This window comes from Musca autumnalis, unplaced genomic scaffold (assembly GCF_047663935.1).
Source record: "Musca autumnalis isolate F117 unplaced genomic scaffold, ASM4766393v1 scaffold_1, whole genome shotgun sequence".
Classification (NCBI taxonomy): domain Eukaryota; kingdom Metazoa; phylum Arthropoda; class Insecta; order Diptera; family Muscidae; genus Musca; species Musca autumnalis.
In genome coordinates this window covers 114,249,152-114,272,444 of record NW_027411644.1, presented here as the reverse complement: position 1 = coordinate 114,272,444, position 23,293 = coordinate 114,249,152, and the positions used below count along the sequence as shown (strand labels likewise).

Sequence of the window (23,293 nt, the reverse complement as noted above, 5' to 3'; positions counted from 1 at the left end):
CAAAGGCAACAAAAAATAAATAAAAGAAAACATTAGAGTATGCCATCCCTTACGTCCACTTAACGTTCAGCTGCTACATACGTACGTACACGTAACGTAGAAGTAACTATTGGCATACCACACACACATACGTACATTACAATCTGTACAATACATAACTGTGAAAGCGTACGCAGCAACACACAGAACAGCAACGATAATCTAGGAGTAGAAACGAGGAGTGGTATGATAAGGCAATGATTGCAATGCGTTGTGATGGTTTGGTTTGGGTTGGGTGAAGTGTTTGATTTGCTTCTTGTTTAGGCTTAGGCAATGGCAGATGATATTGGTGAAGATATTTGGGGGGTGGGTGAGGCAGAACTTATCAGAACAAAAAAACCCAATCAGTTTCATATGCGAACAAGGCACAAATGCGTGAAAATATGTACAAAAAATGAAAAACTTTTGTGCGAAGGCAATGTAATAATGGTGGTCGTGGTGGATGAGGACAACATGTATCATTATGTATACATATGTATGTGTGAATATCATGAGTAAGCGATTTTCTTTTTTTTTGTATAATGTGAACGTGGTGATTGAGTAATGGTTAGTTAATTGATTATTATTTTTGCTGTTGCATCGATAGTTAGCAGTAGTAGGTAGAGTAGTAGAAGTTGAAGAATTGTGGTAGTTTACCTGACTTAATGCTGATGGCATAGACTTCATCGTATGAATATTTACCGGCAATGGTGGAATGCCAGTGATTCCACTTGTTCCACTTAACAGCTTGTCCATCGTCGATGTACCCGCATGTCCCAGCACCATAGGCCGCTGATGCTGCTGCCGCGGTTATGGCATGACTGCTCATACTTGAGGAAATGCCACCGATTGAATTTGGCACTAAAGCCGATATGGATGATAGACCTGTGCCCGGAGCGTGTGCGGTTGTCCGCCGATAGGCTAGATACGGCACCACCGGGTGCGCTGCTGCCATTGGGGAGACTTGAGGTAAGGGCCGATGAATAGCCTGTTAAAGCACTACTGCCAATTGTTCCAGCCGTTACACCCGTCGTACCACCCAATACAGCACGCTTATAACGATTCAGTTCTTCTTCAAGTTCTGCAATAGAAAAATAAAAAATAAAGAGTTCGTTTAATTTACGAAATAAATTTTGGAGGGCGGGGGTCTGTTCGTTCGGAAAACCTACCTGTTTTTGATATGGTTTTAAATTCGCTATTTGTATTCAATATGGAACTTGATGGCATGGCTGATAATGCTGCCGATGTTCGGGGATGTTCTAATTCGGCCAAAACTCGATTATCCTGTTGGAAAAATTTAAAGGTTATGTGAACAACTTTATGAATCACACGGTAACAAATGGACACATAGAAAGAAATAAGGTTCTGAATTTGTGTGAGTGCTCTATATCCAAATAGTAAGAATCAACTATAGTAAATTCAATTTTATAGCACAGGGCAACAAAGCGTCTTGAGTGCAAAACAATTCAGATATGTATTTATTTTTGGAAAATGCATGTCGAGTTGTAATGAAAATTATTGGTATTACTTGTAAAAATAATGTAGTCCGAGTCGAATTTTGCAGCACTTCAAAAAATCACAACCTTATATCTGAGTTGAAATGTTACGCTAATGTTTTGTAGATCTATAAAGCGGTGATGTTGTGCAGAGAAGCCTGCTTTGGATTAGTCCTAATTTACATTAGGCAATTTTACTTGCTACGATTCTCAATTTGTTGGAGAGAGGTAAAGTTCATGGGATACCATTACCTAAACGACAAATTCAGAACTGCCCCAAAACAAAAATTCGTAATGTAAATTAGGACTTATTCCAAATGGAATTGATTTTTATACCCTATACCACAATGTGGAAAAGGGTATAATAAGTTTGTTTTCCCAAAAATTCATGTAACGCCGCGAAATATTCGTCGTAGACCCCTCATGTGGTATACCAAACTTCATATCTCGACGAGATAAAGCGATTTAGCGATGTGTGTCCGTCCGTCCGTCCGTCCGTCTGTCCGTCCATTAAAAATTGTAATCAAGCTAGAGGCCGCAATTATGGACCGATTGTCACGAAATTTAGTATGGAGGTCGGGTTTGGACCAGAATAGAACTGATTAGTTTTTGGCGATGATCGTGAAATGTTAAAGGGATGAAATGGACCAAAAACAAAATTTTTGCTCGATTTTGTAGCCGCTCTGTAGGTCGCAATAATAGTCCGATCGGCGCGAAATTTTAAACGTAGTTTTGGTTTGAGATGAAGAAGTAGCGTGCAAGTCAACGGTATGATCGGATAATATTTAGCGGGTTAAATTGATCAAAACTTTTGTGTGAAAATTGGTAAAATTTCTAATGCACATCTTATAACAGCTAGCCCGGAAAGCTAGTGCACAGGGATAGTGGTATAGGGTATCACATGGTCGGCCCCGTCCGACTATAGTCTGTTCTTACTTGTTCAACATACTTTGGGTCATATGAAAACTTCAGCATAAGTGTCGTCACCGATACGACAACTTAGATTTTAAAATTATACAGGGTGGCCCAAAAAAGACTGAAGGATTAAAAATGGTTATATCTTTTTTGTTTTTAATAATTTTTTTGTCTTTTGCAGGTTATTTACTGGTTTTTGGAGATAAATCATGGACAGCACCCAGTCACAACATGATTAGGTACTTAGTCTCCCGTTTTGAGGAACATGGAAGAGTGTCAGATCTTCCAGGAAGAGGAAGAGGTCGATCTGTGCGCAATGAAGCAGTTGTGGAGGCTGTACGGCAGAGTGTAAACGAAGATCCATCTGTCTCTACTCGTCGTCGTTGTACTCAATTGGGAATCTCCAGAACATCCCTGCAAAGAATTTTGAAGCGGGATCTTAAATGTTTCCGTATAAAATTCAAATGGCACAGCAACTGCTCCCCCAAGACCATCAGGCACGCCTGCAATAGTCCTGCTTCAGTCCTTTTTGGGCCACCCTGTACATACAGTGAGCGTCAAAATAAACTTTGCACTTAATTAAGTATTTAGTGGTGAATTAAAATCTAGAAAATAGTATGCCCTTCCAAGGTTTTATTAGGAAATAAATGAAGATTAGCCCAAAATTGGAAGTGTCAAAATAAAGTTTAGACTTTTACCAAACGTAAGAAAATTTGTATTTCTTTAACAAATTAAAGGCATATTTTGGCTTTTGAACTTGTTTTCATTATTTTGGAGCCTGCAAACATTAAATCAACCAGTGTTACCGCTTTCGTGTAATTTTTTTGGTATAAAATAGTAACGAACGGGACTGTATCCGACCCATTCGTTTATAGTGTTCCTTTACAATGTAAAGTAATGTAAAGTTTTCACCCCATTGGCCAAGACATTGCTGCTTATGCAATTAGCAGCAGACACAAAATCACCACCATTAGTTTAACACATAAACTCCACTCCCACAAGCTACCTAAGCCCATGTGTATAGGTTTTAATGTCGCTTTTTCTCTGTTGGCCATCAATGATTTAGACAATCTCGTTCATTTGGCTCATTTCGTTCATTTAGCTCTTTAGTTCATATAGCTCTTCTAGTTTATTAGATTAATGAGTGAATATACATAGCTCTTTCAAGTCATTTTAATTTAATTTTCTCTCAATCTACCTCTTACATTACGAAAACCATACGGGTATGTTCTGAGACACACTTCACGCCTCAAGCGTTTTGTTCACCCCATTGACACCTATTTTTTGCGAATTTCTTGGGGATAAGATTCATTAGGGTATTAAAAAACAACTCTAAAAATAAACGTAAATGGGGTGAACAAAACGCTTGAGGCGTGAAGTGAGAGGTTAAGTGTGTCTCAGAACATAACCCATAGTTTAGAAAAAAGAACGATGATAACATTTCGTTATTTCTATACCCTCTATCTTCCGAATGAGTCGAGCAACACAGCTGAAATTTTGTACACATAGGTTTTTGTCTGAACTTAGATTAAGTTCAAAGATATCGGTCCACATATTAGTATAGCCCCCATATAGCGGTACCGCCCGATTTCCGTTATTTTGATATTTAGGGTTCCCAGTGACCAAAAAACTTATCCATAAGAAAATATGGACATAAATGATCGTTTTCTTATAGTCCCCATGTAACGTTTCCGCCCGATTTCCGGTATTTCTACGTTTTTCACTACAGGTTGTGGGCGAATTAGCTATAATTTGTCAATTAGGGTTCTCAGTAATCAAGAAACTTCTCCACCAAAAATTATGGTCATAGATCTACGTTTCTTTACAGCCCCCATATACCGCTCGATTTCAGCTATTTTGACGTTTTTAGGTACCCTTTCAGACCGAATTAGCTATAATTTGGCATTTAAAGTTACCAGTAACTGAGAAACTTCTCCACCAGAAATTATGGACATAGGTCCAGGTTTTCATATAGCCCCCATACCGTTTTCAGGTATTTTTTTTTCTCCACTTATAAAGAAAACTAATAATTCCATATTTGCTCAGAGTATAAAAGTTCGGCATGGCCGAACTTAACGCTTCTTAACTTGTTGACAACATTCCGTTGATGAATTTAAAAATAAACAAGTAAACAAACATTAAGATATGCCGGGCCGAACCCCAAATGCCTAAATTAAGTCAAACAATGTATCTAAAAATGTCTTCAATCTGCTAGTACCTTTATATGGGGTATATACCAAAACGTGGACCTATGTGGACGATTTTTGATAGAGAATTTTCGTGACCGCTGAAAACCTCAAGTTTCAAGTTACAGGTAGTTCGGTTAAAAATTGTAGCTAAAATCCTCTACATATCGAAAATTGTGAGGTACCGTAATATGGAGGCTATACCAAAACACATGTCAACAATTTTTGGTGGAGATGTTTCGGGACCACTGGGAACCTCCAATGTCATATTACAGCTAGTTTGGTCAAAAAATTTAGCTAAAATCCCCAAAATATCTTAAATCGGGGAGTACCGTTATATGGGGGCTATACCAAAACGAAGACCTATCTTTGTAAGTTTTAGTGGAGACGTTTTTTGGTCATTGGGAACATCAAATGCCAAATTTGAGCTAATTGGGTCAGAAAATGTAGCTAAAAGCCTCAAAATACCCTAAATCGAGAGGTGTCGCTATATGGGGGCTATACTCAAACGTGGACCTATCTTGGCAATTTTGAGTAGAGAATTTTTTGGTCATTGGGAACCTCAAATGTCAAATTTCAGCTAGTTCGGTCCAAAAAATTTAGCTAAATTCCTCAAAATACCTTAAACGGAGGGGGGTACCGTTATATGGCGCTATACCAAAACGTGGACCTATACAGATCATCTTCGAACTTCAACTGCCTATGGAAAAACGAAACTTGATTGCAAAATCCTACGGACAGACTCAAAGGGCTGGATCGTCTAAGAATTTTATCCTGATCAAGAATATATGAGGAAAAGTCAGAATTTTTTAATATTCCACTTGAAAAAAAATTAAAATTTGTTTTGACGCTACATGAACGATTTTTGGTACATGCATTGAGAAAAAATTCCCATTCTCAAATCTGTTCGAGATACTAATTTTGGATATTGCGCGCAAATGTTATGGCGGTTTCAATTCTGATTATTAGAAAAAATCTTATAAAAACGCTATTCATTATATCGAGAAACATTGTTAATTTATGGCTTCCTACATACTATATCGAGCCCTTCCCGCGAAAACGGTGTAAGCGACAAAAAGCTAATTTTACAGGAGACGGTTTTTATTGAATAACTTTTGATATAACCAAAATTGTTTATTCAAATTTGGTATAGTTCTGTTATTAAATCCTATTTACTGAAAAAATAAAAAAATTGTGGAATATCTTCAATATAAAGGTAGTTTGTGTCGCTTACATCTTTTTCGCTGTCACGCAATCAGGCTTTTACTTTGAGAAGTGGCGGTTACATCAAAAAAAATTATTTGAAACAAATCATTTTTAGAGTAATTCTTATCTACAATTTAAAAACAAAGCACACTAATTTTATAGCAAGTATTTATTCGAAGAATTATAAGATTAAAACGTATTTCTTGTAATATAGTTGAATAACGACATGGTATGTAAATGTGCAATTTGATGTAAGCGACAATTCGCTGTCACAAACAAATGTACACAAAAAACAAAAATGGCGCATACATCAAAATTGTTTTTGCTCTAATTTCGTAACGGTACATGGCTGAGTTCTAAAAATTTGGGAGATGGTGTGTTGGAATATTCTTCATAGATTTCCGTAAAAAAACGAAAATCGAAAAAATGTCGCTTACATCATTTTCGCGGGAAGGGCTCGATATGTTTGCTGAGGTCCCATAACTTTAGTGAAAAAGTTGTACATTTTCGCGGAAATTAGGAAAGCATTCAAAACAATTGGTAGTATGCAACTTGTTTTAATAATAAAATTCAAGCTGTTTGTGCATCCGAAAAACATATAAAAAATATGTACGTAATCCAAACATCGCAAAGATTCAAATTATAGCAAAAAACAAAAAAATTATATTGAGGAAATTTAGAAAATATTTTTTAAAATTTAATTTGTGAGTTAGTTGAAGAAAGTGTAAAAAAAATAGATCGGAGTTATTCTTTTATTTTAGTTAAATTTCACGCCAAAAATTCTCATTTTTTATTCTAATCGCTTCTCGAATACACGCTAACATCTAGCAGAAGATATGGGTATATTTCAAATAAATGTTGGGTTCCTTTAAAAGGGGTATAATCTTGAAATAAAACTGTATCGGCTAATGTTCATTTTTGAAATGCGTGTAAATCGCGAAATCCGAAATCACTTGATGCGCATGCGGTTTAACAATACAGTGAATTCTTCTCTTTTAATTTGTACACATTTGCCAGGATTTACTTTGGCCGCTAAGATGTAGCATCGTCTGCAGTTTAGTGTGCAACGAACTGTATAACGCTTATAATTTGCACAAAGTGCATACACCTTTTATGCGCATCCGATTTCACTATCATACATGAAAAAATACATCGATCAAACATATTTCGATAAAATCCATCAAGAACCGTGGATGTAGCATCACACACTACTTTTGGGATAAATCGGATACAGCTCCCATGCCACTAAGCCGCTGTTTTCGCAAAAATGCGAGTGATGTGTCAGTTTCTTTTTTGAAAAGGAAACGATCCACAGAAAACGCGATTAAATACGCGATATTTTCAAAAATATTTTACTCACATTTTTCGATTTTTGCAGTTGCTGTTTTCGCCGTTCTAGTGGATGGATTTTCACGATCTATGATTTATATGATCCGGGCCGTCAAAAAACTAAAATATCTTGGGGTCCCAGCACAATCAAAAGGATATTGTAAATACTGTAGCCAAAAAATAGGGTTTTTCGAAAAAATATCGCACTAAATTTTGGCCTTTGGCAGTGGATTACTGTGATGCTGTTTGAGCTACATAGACAATATAGATATCAAATTATGCGTAATCGCGAGTACTTTGATTCTATTTTATGTTTTCTGAAATACCGGAATGCGCGTCGCAGTTAGATCAAAAATACAAAAAACACCTAAAATCTGGCTTCAAAATGTCAGCATCAATAAAAGGTGGATGTAGTGGAGATTTTAAAATGTAATACATTAGAAGTGTAATCTTCATTTTGTATTCTTCTACTCTTACTTTGGTACGATATCCGTAATTTAAACGGTTTAACCGCCAATCGAATAACAACGTAAAAAACTTGTTTGCTTCAACGTGTTTTTACCTATTTTTACTCATTTAAGCTGTAAGCAGATACAACGTTTGGGTAAAATTTTGTGTCGTTTTGGCCGTTTTTACACTGTTGGGCATGATGCCGAAAAATTCAAATTCATTTGAAATATATGCCGGCAAACAGATAAACGCTGGACTTTGGTATCGTCGTCGCCCTATTGTTGTTGTTTTTTTCTCGACGCCCAACGCAAAACTTTAATCAAACGTTGTATCTGTTTTCAGCTTAACGCGGTCAAAGCTTCCGCGCAAATAAGCTTTTTTAGCCACATTTTTCAGCTTTGATTAAAAACACTTCGTTTGATCGAACTGTGATCATATTTTGTGGTACACTGCAATATTTCGCGAATTATAACAGTGCAAACCTTGGCTTCATCAATGTTAATTTTTTTTGACTTTTCGTCATATACCCTAGACAGACGGCAGCGTTAATTTGCATTAACTGCCTTAATTCAAATTAATTCGTGCATTATCCACATTCTTAATGCACAAAATCAAAGGAAATTTAAACTGAATTTAGCAATTTCAATATGGCACTGCTGTTGAAAATTAATTGTCTTTTGTCAAATTTCCATGTTTAAGAAAATAAAAAGGGAAAGCAAATCAGAAATTTTCGCGTTTCTTCAAAATAAGTAGTGGTCTTTCGCGAGTAGAATAGCAGCTAATCGTTTTTCACGCCTTCTAACAAATCTCTTTTTCAAATTTTTATTTTCACAAAAAATTTCATTACCCACCATACCAATTCTATCGAAAATTATATCTTCCTCAAATGTTTTTCAAAGTTTTGCAATATTTTTATAATATTAAAAAGACTCAAAAATATCGCAAATAAATTAAATTTATTTTTGCTTCATCGTGGTGAAAGTATCAAAGGTAGAAAGTGTATTTGTTTCGCATATTTTGGCGAACTTTTGTAAAGCTTTATGAAATGGTCTGCTGGGTACAAACAAACAACACAAACAGCTGTTTCATAAATGCAGATACTATCGTCTGTCGGGGTGAAAAATTAATTCAAATTAGGACATTTTTAATGCAAATTAACTCTGCCGTCTGTCTAGGGTAATATACACTTTATTAGGTCGCAAATGCTTCGTTCGATGTGTTACTAACTGCAAAATCAAACTTAATATACCCTCCATAGCTATGGTAGAATGACACGGATCCTTTTGGTGAGCGGCATGAAAAAGATCGATCCGCTCTTGCTTACTTACTTAGTTGGCCATCTACATAGGTCATTTGTCCTATAGGCCAAACAAAGCAGATACGTGGTTCATACGACGTCGATATTCACCATCAATACAGATTGGCCCGTAGATCTTTTGAAGAATTTTTATCTCAAACACAACAAGCACTTCCTTATCTGTTTGCGCAAATACCCAGGCTTCGGAACCATACATTCGCAACGCTTTGTAAAGCGTTGTTTTTGTTTGACATGATGTAGCATCTGTTGGCCAATACAATTCTTCTCTTATTTGACAACTTATGTTGTTTGTTGTGATTATGGAGGTGCCGAGGTAGACGTAGTCTTTTACTACCTCAAAATTATAGCAACCAACTTCAACAGTTGGTCCGATCTCAATGGACGAATTGCGCGTCGACACCATCAGCTTGGTCTTCTCGCCGTTTACCACCAGACCCACTTTAGCAGATTCTCCATCGACCATCTTAAAGGTATCAGTTACTTCTTTCACTGATCGGCCCATGATGTCTATATCGTCAGCATAAGCAAGTAATATGTGGCTATTGGGGGTGAATTCCGCCATTTCGTTTAACATTTGCATCTCGCATAAGCTTTTCCAGCAGAATTTTGAATAGGTCACATGAAAGCCTGTCTCCTTGTATGAAACCTATTTTGGTATGTAACTCTTTGGAGAGGTTCTTTCCTATTTTAACTGAGGACCTAGTGTCAGCTAATGTCATCTTACAAAGCCGAATAAGCTTTGCGGAGATACCAGATTCAGACATGGCTGCTTTTTAACTAACAAAAAGATGATAGGTGTCGATATGCATCTCTCTCCTAAGAGAACTTCAAATGTCATATCACAGCTAGTTCGGTTAAAAATTGCAGACATGGCTGCTTCATAACTGACAAAAAGATGATAGGTGTCGATCTGCATCTCTCTCCTCCGAGAACTTCAAATGTCATATTACAGCTATTTCGGTTAAAAATGTTAGCTAAAATTCTCAAAATAACGAAAATTGCGAGGTACCGTTATTTGGGGGTTATACCAAAACATGACCTATGTTGAAGATTTATGGTGGAGAAGTTTCGTGACCGCAGGAACCTCAAGTGTCAAACTACAGCTAGTTCGGTTAAAAATTGTAAAAAACCTCAAAATACCGAAAATCGGGGGGGTACCGTTATATGGTGGCTATCCCAAAACATGGACCTGCATTGACGATTTTTGGTGATGGTCACACGAAAGGCTGTCTCCTTGTCTGAAACCTCATTTGGTATTTCACTCTTTAGCGAGGGTCTTTCCTATTTTAGCTGAGGACCGAGTATCAGTTAATGTCGAAAGCCGAATGAGCTTTGCGGGGATACCTAATTCAGACATGACTTGGAATACCTTTGAACGTAAGGGGATGTCGAAGGCTGCTTTATAATCGACAAAAAGGTGGATTTTCCGCAGGGTAAATATCTGGTCAATGGTGGATTTGCCAAACATAAAGCCTCCCAATTATTTCCTTGTCCACAGACTATAGTCGTTCGCACAATATCCCGGACACTATCTTATAAGGAATAGGAAGCAAACTTATACCCCTTTAGATTGAGCACACAGTCTTATCTCCCTTCTACAGGATGCACAGGTTCCAATTGTCGAGTACGCGTTCATTCTGCCAGATGGTGATAACTAGCTGATGCATACGCTTTATCAGTATGTCGACTCCGGCTTTTAACTGCTGCCTTATTATTCTTCAGCCGGTTTATTGCTTTCTTTACCTCATCTTGGCCGGCCTGTAAACATTGAATACCATCTTCTGGGATAGGATCTGCGGTATATTCGTCGTCTTCGCTACTATTGGATACCAACAGTTTTGAAAAATGCTCTTTCCTTAACCTGTATCAGTTACCAAATTATCTTACATTGTTGGTCTCTACAGGATGATGTGACTATACCAAAGCCATCAGTTTGATGTTTCACTCTTTGGTAGAAATTTCGGACTTCATTCTGGATCCTGTACATCTCGGTTTTCTCACACTCCCACTTTTCCATTTTATTATTTTTCTTGCGGAAAAGAGTTTCTGCTCTCTCCTTTTCTCCCGATATCTCTCTCTTGAACTACGCGTTGCTACTGATTGTAGAGCAGAGATGAACACAGGGGGAATATTACTGTTTATTCGTGTATGGTGAGACTTAGTTTTAATTAAATGCCTGTGCATGGCTTTGGTAAAGTAGCCCTATATGCCGCATTTCTCTCTTCGATAGCAGCACGACACTCCTGGTCATACCATTAGTTCCTTGGTGGAAGTCTCTGGTATCCAAGTATAGATTTTGCGGCTGTTTACATGGAGTCGACATTACTTTGCCAGATCATGGTCCTTTAAACATTTGCGGAATCGTCAACTTTAGAGGGGTTTGTTTTCCATTTTCTTTGTTTTTATACCCTCCACCATAGTATGGAGGGTATATTAGGTTTGTCATTGTAACACATCGAACTAATCATTTGCCACCCTATAAAGTATACATATATATTCTTGATCAGGATAAAATTCTAAGACGGACGGACATTTTTGTTATTGACCCTGTGGGCCATCAGGAATTAGCGTTATATCACTGTTGCTTAAGTGCTTTACAAAAACAACAAACAAAGATATAATGCTAATTCATGATGGATTACAGGGTCCCTTGCAAAGACTTCATCACGCCATAACGCGGAAGTTCGACTCACGGCGCATCTGTCCTTCGGGGTTTTTAATATACACACACCAAGGGCTTTCATCTCCAAAAGGAATTATCTCTGCCCCAACATTTGTGTTCACAGTGTAATTTAAGCAATAGTGGGAGGCATTAGGAGTATATCCATTGTCGAAAAGTTGTTCCACCTAACATTTTGAAAGGACCCTAATTATTCCATTTTAATTAAGACTATTTTATGTGGAGGGTATAAAAAGTTCGACCTGGCCGAACGTAACGACTTTTTACTTGTTTCTTAGTATGTTGCTTTTTGGAGGGATGGGTTACTAGCCCAACTCCCAACCCAGGTTTTAAACGTTGTTATGGGTGAACGCGCGGGACAAATTAGCTCACTACCTTTGACGGGTGTTAAAAGCAACCTTCCATTTGACACCACGGGAAAGTCAGTGTCCACTTGAGATGAAAGAGGGACCAAAATGAGTCCATTGCTTTTCCATATTAAAGCCGGTCAGGGCCGTATTGGCCGTCACCCCAACAATGCCATGGATAATGAAATTCGTAAAAAATAAAAGGCTTGGTTTGTGACAATAGGGTTTCCACAACATTTTGGTCCCTTATCTCTGTAAATCTGCACTTTCTCTAAGTCGTGCGTTATCATACGTCCCAACCAGCTAGACATACGGACGTACATGACTAAATTCGCTGCAAATTATGTCTGTCTGGTTACGCTAAAAAGTTTAACAATTGGAAGTCGTCTGTTAACAAAAATGCATTTTGACAGTTCTTTTGCTGAGATTCTTGCTGGACAAATTTCCTCGAGCAAGCACTTGCAACTCTTCTTCTTCCTGAAAACAATCAATCATCTGTTTTTAATTATTCGGTGATTTATGTTAGTGAAAATTAAAAACAATTTTATTGTGGAAAAAGCAAGCCAAAATGTATAGTTTTTTTTTTTTTGGAGAACAAAGTTGCAAAGAGGACAAATTCCTTTTTTGGGCCATTTTCTATTTTATTTTTAATAAAATACAAAATTTTTGCTTGCTTTGGTTCCTTTGATGGCGGACAAATTGTTCTGTTTTGGCAAGTCAGCTGATTGCTTGTGGGTTATTGCTGGGAAGGTGTCTGTTTACTTTTTACAGTTTCCTTGCAAAAGAGAATAAAAGCTCCTTACTCTACAAGAAAGTTCTTGCTGGACAATTCTTGCTAGGAAAGTAACCAGACAGACCTATTATCTGAAACATATTTGTTCTGTGGTATATGTGGAAACATTTCGAAACTTGTTTTCAGTTGGAGTTGGGTAGATTGAACATATTTAAACCTTCCAAACTACACGTTAAGTTTTTGACACGGCCCTGTATAGACCTTTCAACCCGTAACAGCGTATGGTATCCCCACAAAAGATGTATTAAACACTTAAAAAATGTAAATGGAATATTGTGAAAATTTTGTAAAACTACAACTACAACTTCATACTAAAACATGTGAATTGCATTTCTGTAAGCATCGGGATTATCAGGGTGCATGTATTACTAACTGTGACTTCATGAACCATTCATACAGTCTGAGTTTTCAGAAAGTGAAATTTAGACAAGACAAAAAAGAAACCGACATACATTAGCTAGGGATAAACGTGCCTGTTCAATTTTAGCCATTATGATATCAATCTCGGAGCCCTGATCTTCACGACCGATCGTTGGTGCCCAGGTAACTGAAGTTGTGGTGCCCGATGAGACAGGTGGTGCACTAGACGTAACTCCGCTGCCAATGGTTGAACGCATATCAGACATATTACGCATATCCGAGGTGGCATTACGCATATCCGATGCTGCACTGCGCATATCTGAGGCGGCATGTCTCATATCCATTTGACGCATTTCGCTGATATTTCGCATTTCGGTCAAGTTGCGCATATCCGAGGCGGTCATATTACGCAATTCGGCTGCATTGCGCATATCAGACATATTTCTCATATTGGAGGCGGCGGCATTGGCAGCTGCTGCAGCGGCAGCGTTGTTGCGCATCTCTTGTTGAATGTTTCGCATTTCATTTAAATTTCTCATCTCGGCTGCATTACGCATTTCAGCCATGTTATGGAGATCTGCTTCATTGCTGGACCGGGCAGATTTAGTTTTCATGGCAGCTGATAGTTCAATTTGTAACTCTTCACAGCGGACATTTTCCAAAGCAGCCTAATGGTGAAAAAGGAAAGAAAAACACAAAGAAATGTTGGATGATTTTGATTTTTAGACAATTGACAGTGGTCCATGGTTATAACGTGTTTGAAATAGGTATAACCAATTATTAGGTATAAATTGGTTAGTTCCAATCATGTAAAAGATCATTACAAATGTCCTTACTGACCCATTATTTCAACAAGCGCCATGTCCCTGTTCAAATAATGGAATAGTTAAAGAAGAGTAATACTATTTTTTTGGTTGCCTCAGTAACTCTTTGAGTTCGTCATAACCATGATCCACTGTACTCCCTTGAAAACAATTAGTAATCAATTTATTCATAATGATCGCAACATACCTTTTTCTCCAATTCTCTGGCACGAGATTGTAAATTTTCTATTGCTTCTAAATCCTGACGACTGCTCGAGGAGCTGAGTGTACGAATTTGTGCCAAGGTTTCCTGTAAATTTTATTTTTCACATTTAGTTTTGTTTACATTTCAGTGATTTTTGTTAGTTTCAGGGTATCAGAAGTTAATTTATTAAATAAATCACTTAATTTGCCCTCTGGGCTTACCTGATGTGCTCTCTCGATTTCCGCACGACGCGTTTCCGCATCTCGTAATTGCAGGCTTAGCGAGTCCATCATACCGTTACCGGTTGTCGTCTGATGTAGTTGTGTGTGATGCATTCTTTCATATGGCATTCTCTGAGCAGATATAATCTGCTACAAATGCCAGACTGAGAGTTGACCTTAATTTAATTTATGAAGGTGTGTATGTGTGTGAGGATGTTATCCTATAATCTAAAAAGGCTGAAAAGATACAAGAAGAGATATAAAATTTAAAATTGAATGGAAGATGAGAATATATTTAGAGAAAAAATGTCTTATTCAAGATTATCTTTATAATAATATATATTTCTCTTATCTGAATATCTATTTAATTTATTTCCCATTTTTTCCGCTCTTTTTTCTCACAGACTAAAACATTATGCATACCGCAGAGTTTATTTGAATTCTCTCACAGTCCTTTAATTGTCATATAAAATTAATATTCTTGAACATGCAACATGTCGGTATTTAGGTTATCATCTTAACCCAGCAAAAATATTTCAAATCATCTGAGGTCATCTTAACAACTACCAGCACCACCACATTCATCGCCGCCATTACCATCCTTATGACTATGACGATGACAACACAATACCTTCATACACTTCTTTCTACCCGTCCCCTTTTTCAAAGTTGTCAAACACAACAGAAGCATAATAACCTACTTGAGATAAAACCGAATTAAATGTTTATATTTGTGATATTCAAGACAACAATGTTGCTCTTAAGATGTAGAACATAAAATCAAGGTTAAGTTTTATGTTTTTCAATAAGTCTCATAGGTTTTTTTTTAAAGGGGCAACTTTTTATACCCTACACCACTATGTGGGGAGGGTATTATAAGTTGGTTTTGGCCAAAAAGTTTGTAACGCATCGAAATAATGGTCGTAGACCCATACTTATATATATCAAAATGTATGTCTCGACGAGCTGAGTCGATCTGGCTATGTGTGTCCGTCCGTCCGTCCGTCCGTCTGTCCGTCTGTCCGTCTGTCCATCTAAACCTTGTAATCACGCTACAGGTCGCAATTTTGATCGGATCGTCACGAAATTTTGGATGTTGATGAGGGTCCCGGAGGGGAAGAAGCCTATTGATTTTGGTGATGGTCGGATAATATTTAGGGGTAGGAAAGGGCAAAAAAACTTAGGTGGATAAAAAGACAACGTTTTTTTCCAAAGCCAATATCTCAGCTTCTATATGGGGTATACCAAAAGCAAAACCTGACTATGAAAGCAGAAAATATCGCCTTTCTAATGATGTAAAGTAGGTTGTCGTAGGTGGTCAAATAGCAGAGATATGGCAATAGTCGATAATGCGTCCCATTTCCGATTTTTTTGTAATCACGCCACAGGTCGCAATTTTGATCGGATCGTCACGAATTTTTTCAAAGTTGATTTTTTTGCAATCAAGCTAAAATTCGTAATTTTGATCAGATGGTCACGAAATTTTGGTTGCTTATGGTGGTCCCAGAGACAAAGAGGCATATTATTTTTGGTGGTAGTCGGTTTATATTCCCTAAAAGAAATATTTACCAGTGAAAAGCTTATGCACAGGGGTAGTGGTGTAGGGTACCACATGGTCGGCCCCGTCCCGACTATAGCCTTTGCTCACTTGTTTAAGGTCTTGCGACGTGGGAGATTGTTAGGCACGAAATAAAAAAGAAAGAAAAACATTCATTAAATTCGAAAAATTTCCCTAAAGTTAGTCTCTCCATTAATATGATGCGCATATTTACAGTTATATGGAAAGAATCCCACGGCAGTGGGTTCTTTCGCACCTGATTGATCCGGAACCATACAACACCCATGCTCAGGCCAGTGAGTGCCACCTCAGTATTCACTAATAACCGCTTCAGAGATCTGCCCAACCTTTCTTATGTTCGGGTAGCAGAAAGGACGTTCCGAGGCATCTTCACTACTGCAGCCACTCGCCATAAACCTGCTGGTCGAATAGCCGAAGTGAGACCAAACTTCCCAGCAGAGGCGACGAGATTAGTAAATGAGCGTCATGAGTTTCATCGTGCCAACCCCAGTAACCCCAAAGTCAGAAACTGACTCCGGAAGTTACCAGGTTGGTCGGTGAGCATAGGCGGAAAAAGTGGTTAAATCATCTGAAGAATTGCAAAATTGGTGCAGAAAAGTAAATTGTGGGCAACGGTTAAGTCACGCTCGAACGCTGGAAAGAAGGAAGATAGGACCTCAGTCACGTTTGTCGACGTTACACTGACTGATCCGAAGAGGTACGCAAGTTATTTCAATCGACAGTTTTTCGAGCACCCCAGCAGTGACAGGGCAAAAAGAAGAGTTCTACATCTTATCACGTCTCTTCCTACCGAAGATGAACCAACACAATTTACAATGGATGATTTTGCGAATGTCATCAGGAAAGCAAAATCATCCAAAGCGTTGAGCGCTGATGGAATCTCCATGCTAAAACTGCTGGTTGTACCGGTAACCGAGTATATTACTAAAGTTCTCAACCTGTCGCTAGCCACCCACATAGTTCCCGAAGTCTGGAAAATGAGCAGGGTGGTCCCGCTACTGAAGCCAAGGATGCCAGCAAAGGTGAATCGTACAGACCGATTTCGCTTTTGTAGTCCGTAACAAAGACATTGGTCCTCCCCAGCGTCAGAAAAAGCTATCCAGTTGCCGAACATCAGCATGGATTCCTTAAGCAGCACGACAACAGCGCTGCACTCCATTACCAATCATATTTGTCGAGGACTCAACCAGGATAACCGTTTAACTTATTAATATTGTCAAGCACTCCACGCTATTTGAGGACATCGAGCAGACAACCCTCCGGCCATGTTTGAAACGTTGGATAATAATCATAACGCGATACATTGGTCTATGATAAGCTGTACGGCGCCAGTATGGTCTCCGAATATAAGTGCAACGCAATGGAAAAATATTCAAACCTGTCAGAACGCCGTCCTAATAACTGCAACAAGGTGCATACTCATGTCTCCAGTAGACGATCAACATGCAGTACTTGCTCTGGTGTGGCCACCGTGGGTCATTAGTATGCACACACACCAACATCAAATTTTCAACTGTGGCAAAATTCCTCTCAGTATAATGTTGGCGACATTTCCTGAGTAGTCGTGTCTTATGACACTCCTTTCGGATTCGGCGATAAACAGTAGGTCCCATATCATTGAGCTAACATGAGATATGAGAGAAGTCTAACTTGTCTCTTCTGGGATGTTTATGAAACAATTATTTTTAGCTCAGGTGTTACCGTCAAGGTCATCCTAATCACAAAATGGTGGATAGGAACCAAAATTCAGCAACCTGGACTGGTTGCGTCTATAAGAAATCGGAAATAAGGAGAGTGGTTTTAGCTGGGCAGTTGATCCGATACATACCACACAGGAGCCGTATAGCTTGCCACAGACCGTTCTTTTTTAAGAAGTCAACAAGGTTTCTTTGTAAGCACTCTAATTGTGGACGGTCAGCGACTTGAGGACCTTGTTTCTACTTCTGGTCTTGTCGCAAATAGCAGTGAGTTGCGCGGACGAATTGGTGTAACCAATATATTGGGGTAGTTCAGGGTGAACCTAATTTCAACAGTCCACTTTATTAACAATGTATATGGCAGTAGATATTTGCATATCTCTCAGATATAAGGACTGGTGTCCACACATACCCAGCAAAATGTTCAATGACAAAGATGCCATTCAATCATGGGTGAAAGTGATCTGGCATGTCATCTTTTTAGCATCTCCATCGATGAATTTTATATGAGCGTGGACCCCAAAAGACGATATTCATTTTTTGGATCCAAAACATATAATTTACACCAATGCTTTGACATGTCATTTTCACCAATGCTTTGGCATGTCATTTCCACCAATGCTTTGGCATGTCATTTTCACCAACCTTTACAATGACATTATCATTACGACGTGAGCTTTAACAACGTTGGTTGTGGTTTCGAGCTCCGACAACATCAAGCCTATTTTAAATAATTAATCTTATATATTTAGAAAATTTTTATAAATAAAAACACAAAATTCATCTCTATTGGATCGATGGAATGGGTTCAAGTACTAATGAAAAGATCGGATCTTTCACGACTTTCTTTGCATGGGTTCAAATGCAGATGATAAGATCGGATCTTTCACGACTTCCTTTGAATTGGTTCAAATGCCAATGCAAAAGATGCCATGAAATCATGTCATCGCATGGAACCCCTTCCTTCAAATTTTGCTGGGTATACATAGTTAATTTTCCAACGTTTCAAACACACCTGGAGGAAAGTCCTCTCTATGTCGTCGAACAATTTGGCATTTTTGACTATTTGAGGGTCTTTGTTAGGTCAAGAGCCACCATAACTATTCGTTTGCAAGGCCTGTTCTGGTTCTGGTACGGAATACATGGAGTAGTGTCTCTAAAAACTTTACTACTGGCGACAGGAGGGCATGCACAATTCACCGCTTCAGTTGCGGGACCACACTGCCAACTTCCATGATACGAGAGTGATTTAACCAATGATCAAAATTTATTTAATCATATTGCTTCCAGTGATATAACCACTTTTTACGCTTATGCTCGCCTAGTAATCTGTTGACTTCAAGAGTAAGTTTTCAAACACTTGGGTCTTCAGGGTTCGTACAAAGAGATCATCACATCATAATCACTGCTAGGAACTTTGGTATAATTTCGGGTTTTCGATCAGCAGTTGAATAGCGAGATGCTGCTGCTGTGATGATGTGATTGGCAAGTTCTTTGAACACTTGACAATTAACTTTCCCATGTTTCGGAAAAGATCAGAGGATATGAAGACGGTTGGTCTATTAACGCAGACGATGCTAGAAATATGATCTAAACTAAGCAAAATGACGGGTTCCCAGGACACGTCATTTATAAGACGTGGTGTTGTCTGCCGAGCTGTGGTAATGTCATTTTATGTTCGTGAGAACGTCTTCATTCACTGTGCAAAATATTTGCTTGTCCAGCGCTGTACCCCTCGGCCATTACCTAGGACAAAATGCCAAAGCTCATGATGAGCGGTGAATACCTCTAGCAACATACAGTTATTGGCTCCCAGAAGAGAGTTATTAGCATGCATATAGGGCAAGGCACTGCTATTCTTTGCTGGTATATACACATTAAGCTCATCTACCTCGGCAGTCTTACACTTTATCCCATACATAATAAAAACAAGTAGAAAACTTTAAGTTCGGCCGGGCCGAATATTCTGAACTAAAATCGAATAATTAGTTTCCAGTTAGGTGCAAAAATGTCAAACTTCAGCTAGTTCGGTCAAAAAATCCTCAAAATAACGAAAATCGACAGAAACCGTAATATGGGGGCTATACCAAAACATGACCTATGTTGACGATTTATGGTGGGGAAGTTTCGTGAAACCTGAATAGATCAAGTGTCAAATTACAGCTAGTTCAGTTAAAAATTGTAGCTAAAAATCCTCAAAATACTGAAATTGGGGGGGTACAGTTATATGGGGGCTATTTCAAAACATAGTGGAGAACATCAAATGTCAACTTACAGCTAGTTCAGACAAAAAAATAGCTAAAAATCCCCAAAATATCTTAAATCGGGAGGTACCGTTATATGGAGGCTATACCAAAGCTTTGACATATCTTGGCAATTTTTAGTGGAGAAGTTTTTTGGTCATTGGGAAACTCAAATGTCACATTTCACCTAACTCGGGCGGAAATGTAGCGAAAAGCCTTAAAATTCTTTAAATCGGGAGGTAAGCTTATATGGGGCCTATACCAAAACTTGGAGCTATCTCCACCATTTTTGGTGTAGAAGTTTTTTGATCTCTTGAAACTCCATTAGCGCCAATTTGGGCGAAAAATTAGCAAAAATCCTCAAAATACAAAAAATTGAGAGGTACTGTTATATGGGGCTATAGCAAAGCGCAGACCTATCTTGACAATTTATAGTGCAGCAATGTCAAACTCCAGCTAGTTCCGTCAAAAAGTGTAGCTAAAATTCTCAAAATACCTTAAATCGGGTGGTAACATTATACGGGGGCTTAGAGTGGTTAAAAAATCGATGTCCGATTTTTTTATGCGGCAGCCCCCCAAAGTGTTTAGTTTTGTTAGATTTTAAGATTGCCAAAGTTTGAGCTTAATCGAAGTATGTTAACACGTACCACTGGGGCCTCAAAGTTTCCATATCTAATATTAAAGTCCGACCCGATTTTCAAAATGTTTTGTAGGATTACTTGTTTAGCCACAGAAATAATCTGGTAAAAATTGCTCATCAGTTGGACAATAAATGTGGCCTTTAGAGCAATTTCGTGAAAATTCACCTTTGGTAAATTTCTGACTATGCTTGTAATGTTCATTAGGGTTATAACTTTTCTGCATTTTTTGCAAATATCAAAAATACCACCAAATAGCCGTGTAGAGCATGGAAATTTTTAAAAAATACGTTATCACTTCTCCCTAGTTCCCCCACCAATACAAGTTTTTTTCATTGCTGTTATTTCCTTTATGTTTTCCATAATCATAGCAAATCGTTATTAAATAAGGTATTGCTTGCTGAAATTGAATATAATCTTCAATATCGGACCATTCTACATGAATCTAAAACAGAATTTTGGCCAAATCGATGTCGGCGTGGGAACTTTTTTCACCGAATCGAATTAAAACACGCATATTCCTTATCAGGACAATATTTCGCCGATGGTACTGGCGTGGTATTTTTATTTTATTTTTTATTTTTATAGCCCGATTGTTTGTACTTCATAAATTAAAATACACATTACAAAAAGGTTTTCAGTTTATCATTATAAATTTAAAAGAACATTTCTAAATTCATTCCCACCTTAAAATTTCGTACACTATTTTTTGGCGACGAATTCTCACACTCACACTACCACACTATTATGCTTCATTTGACGTCATGACAGACGTGCTTCCTTGTGTTTAATTAAAATAACGGCATCATTAGTCCAACTACTTCTTAAGATGATGCACAGAACAACAACTATCTTTAGTTGGTTGGTCTTTAGCATTTTTATTTTAAATACTGCAGATTGCCAAGAATTATTCTTTGTTGCCGGCCGATGCTGAGATCCAACAACAACAACACTGCAAAAGATGTGAAATTAAGAAACAAGTTATTTCCTGTATTTCCAGGCGTTTTTATTATATTTTTTAAGTGCCCACATAAATAGAGCATACAAACGTGCTGGTACATCCTCTCAAATACATACATATCTGTACATCTGTATGTGTTTGTATGAATGTGTGGTTATGTTTTGCAATAGTTCACCATTGCTTTCTTGAATATTTGACCTTTGAACTTTAGGTTAATTACTATGTTCAGCATAAGACGGCTAATTCTTATTCCAAGGCATCACCATAATCCTACCACGCACGGCACACATCCACCCAAGAATTCGTAGCAAAGAGACAACTGGGCGACGCTGAAGACGTTTAGTGTGCCTGTCTGCCTGCCTGTACCATGTACGATGCTTCGTTTGGTTGGTGTTATGTTTTGCAAATTTACGAAAAACTACATTTAAAATTCAAATTAATGCTGTCGTCGTTTTTATATTCAAATCATTGTCATAATCACATTTGTTGTTGTTGCTGTGGCTGTTCCCTAGGAATAGCAGCAAGAAAATTATAGTCGCCAAGGGGCACATTGGGACAGTTCAAAGAACATTTAATTTTATATGGCCACGTGGCTTTCATAATAATCACCCGTGCAATAATTTTGATGCGAAAGCACGAAAGAGGATTTCGCATCAAGATTTCAAATTAAATGGCATACATACATACATATTTAATAAATGTTCTACCAAAATTATATACGAATAGAGAGATATTCCAGTGCCTATAAAGAGTTTTATGTCCACTAGCATGAAAAATATTAATAGCAGAGACATCAAAATATTCAATGATTGCAATATTTCAGATAAAGTTTTGAATTTTGATTTGCTCTGTTTTCTTTTACGCCATACTCTATAGTAATGTGTTCGGAAAGAAGTTCAAACTATTTTCTTTGCCTATCTATACTACGACGAACTGTTAACCAATCTATTCGTTAGTCTCTCATAGTTTTTGCCAATAAGCAATTCCTACTATAAAGGAAAACAGGCCAACAGAGAATCAGCCGATTTTGCCGATAGCTAAATACACGGAGTCATTGACAATAGACAAAAACAATAACAGGAGCGGTAAACCTAAATGTCCCACAAGCAGACCTCCAATACAAAAAAAAATCCAGCAATAGTAACGTCCAAGTTATCAAAACTACGAAAACAATTACAATAACCCTGCAAAGTCGACTATCAAAGCGAATCTTGACAGCCATTCAAGTGTATGGATAAAGGGAACGAAAAGGCTATAGCAAGAACAAAATTAACAAGCCTGCATTGAATTCTGTGAATCGTTAGACGTTATAGCAAAAGGCCACTTAACATCCACTTCAAAATCTGCAGATTTTTTGAAATTCTTCGGATATAACGATCGAAGTGCAAACAAATATTACACTATGCAACACGGAAATTATTAACCATATTTTGACACCGCAGCGTGATAGAAGACCAAAAATAAGAAGACACGTGTCCTGGCGATTTTTCCTATCACTTCAACTTTTGCGGTTATGAGCCCACAAAGGCCTGAGGCATTGATGTCAAAAGGGATCATTTTGTAGGGCTCATATCTTCTTAATTGCTGAGAAATTGGGTTTACTCGTGGAAGGCAAGTTGTAGCTCTCGTCTTAAAGAATAATAATTGTGAAAACATAAAATCCATTCAACCTCAACTTCAAGGTCAAAATCGTCAAGGTAAAATTTCCCCTATATTTTTTTCTCGGATTTTAGGCTACAGATATCAAACCGAGCAGAATTGAAGCAAACCACCATCTGCAAAAATGTACCTTAGGTCTCAATAAACAACTTTCTAGAACATACGAACTCTGTAGAAACGGCTCCTAAT

At 37.9% G+C, this 23,293-nt stretch overlaps 1 protein-coding gene across 5 annotated transcripts in view; it reads right to left on the bottom strand.

Annotated features, from left to right (window-relative positions):
* Window positions 1-541: 541 nt before the first annotated feature.
* Rbp (RIMS binding protein) overlaps window positions 542-23,293 on the bottom strand; it is a 110,787-nt gene continuing 88,035 nt past the window's right edge. For 3 of the 5 annotated variants that reach the window (XM_073963727.1, XM_073963729.1, XM_073963730.1), the window contains 5 exons: window positions 14,328-14,564; window positions 14,110-14,211; window positions 13,191-13,766; window positions 1,188-1,302; window positions 542-1,099 (listed from right to left, as the gene is read on the bottom strand). In XM_073963727.1, the coding sequence (XP_073819828.1) occupies window positions 759-1,099; window positions 1,188-1,302; window positions 13,191-13,766; window positions 14,110-14,211; window positions 14,328-14,456 (1,263 nt within the window). In that variant the 5' untranslated portion in view covers window positions 14,457-14,564 and the 3' untranslated portion in view covers window positions 542-758. The remainder of the gene's footprint in view (window positions 1,100-1,187; window positions 1,303-13,190; window positions 13,767-14,109; window positions 14,212-14,327; window positions 14,565-23,293) is intronic. The other 2 variants (XM_073963731.1, XM_073963732.1) reach the window with 1 other exon arrangement.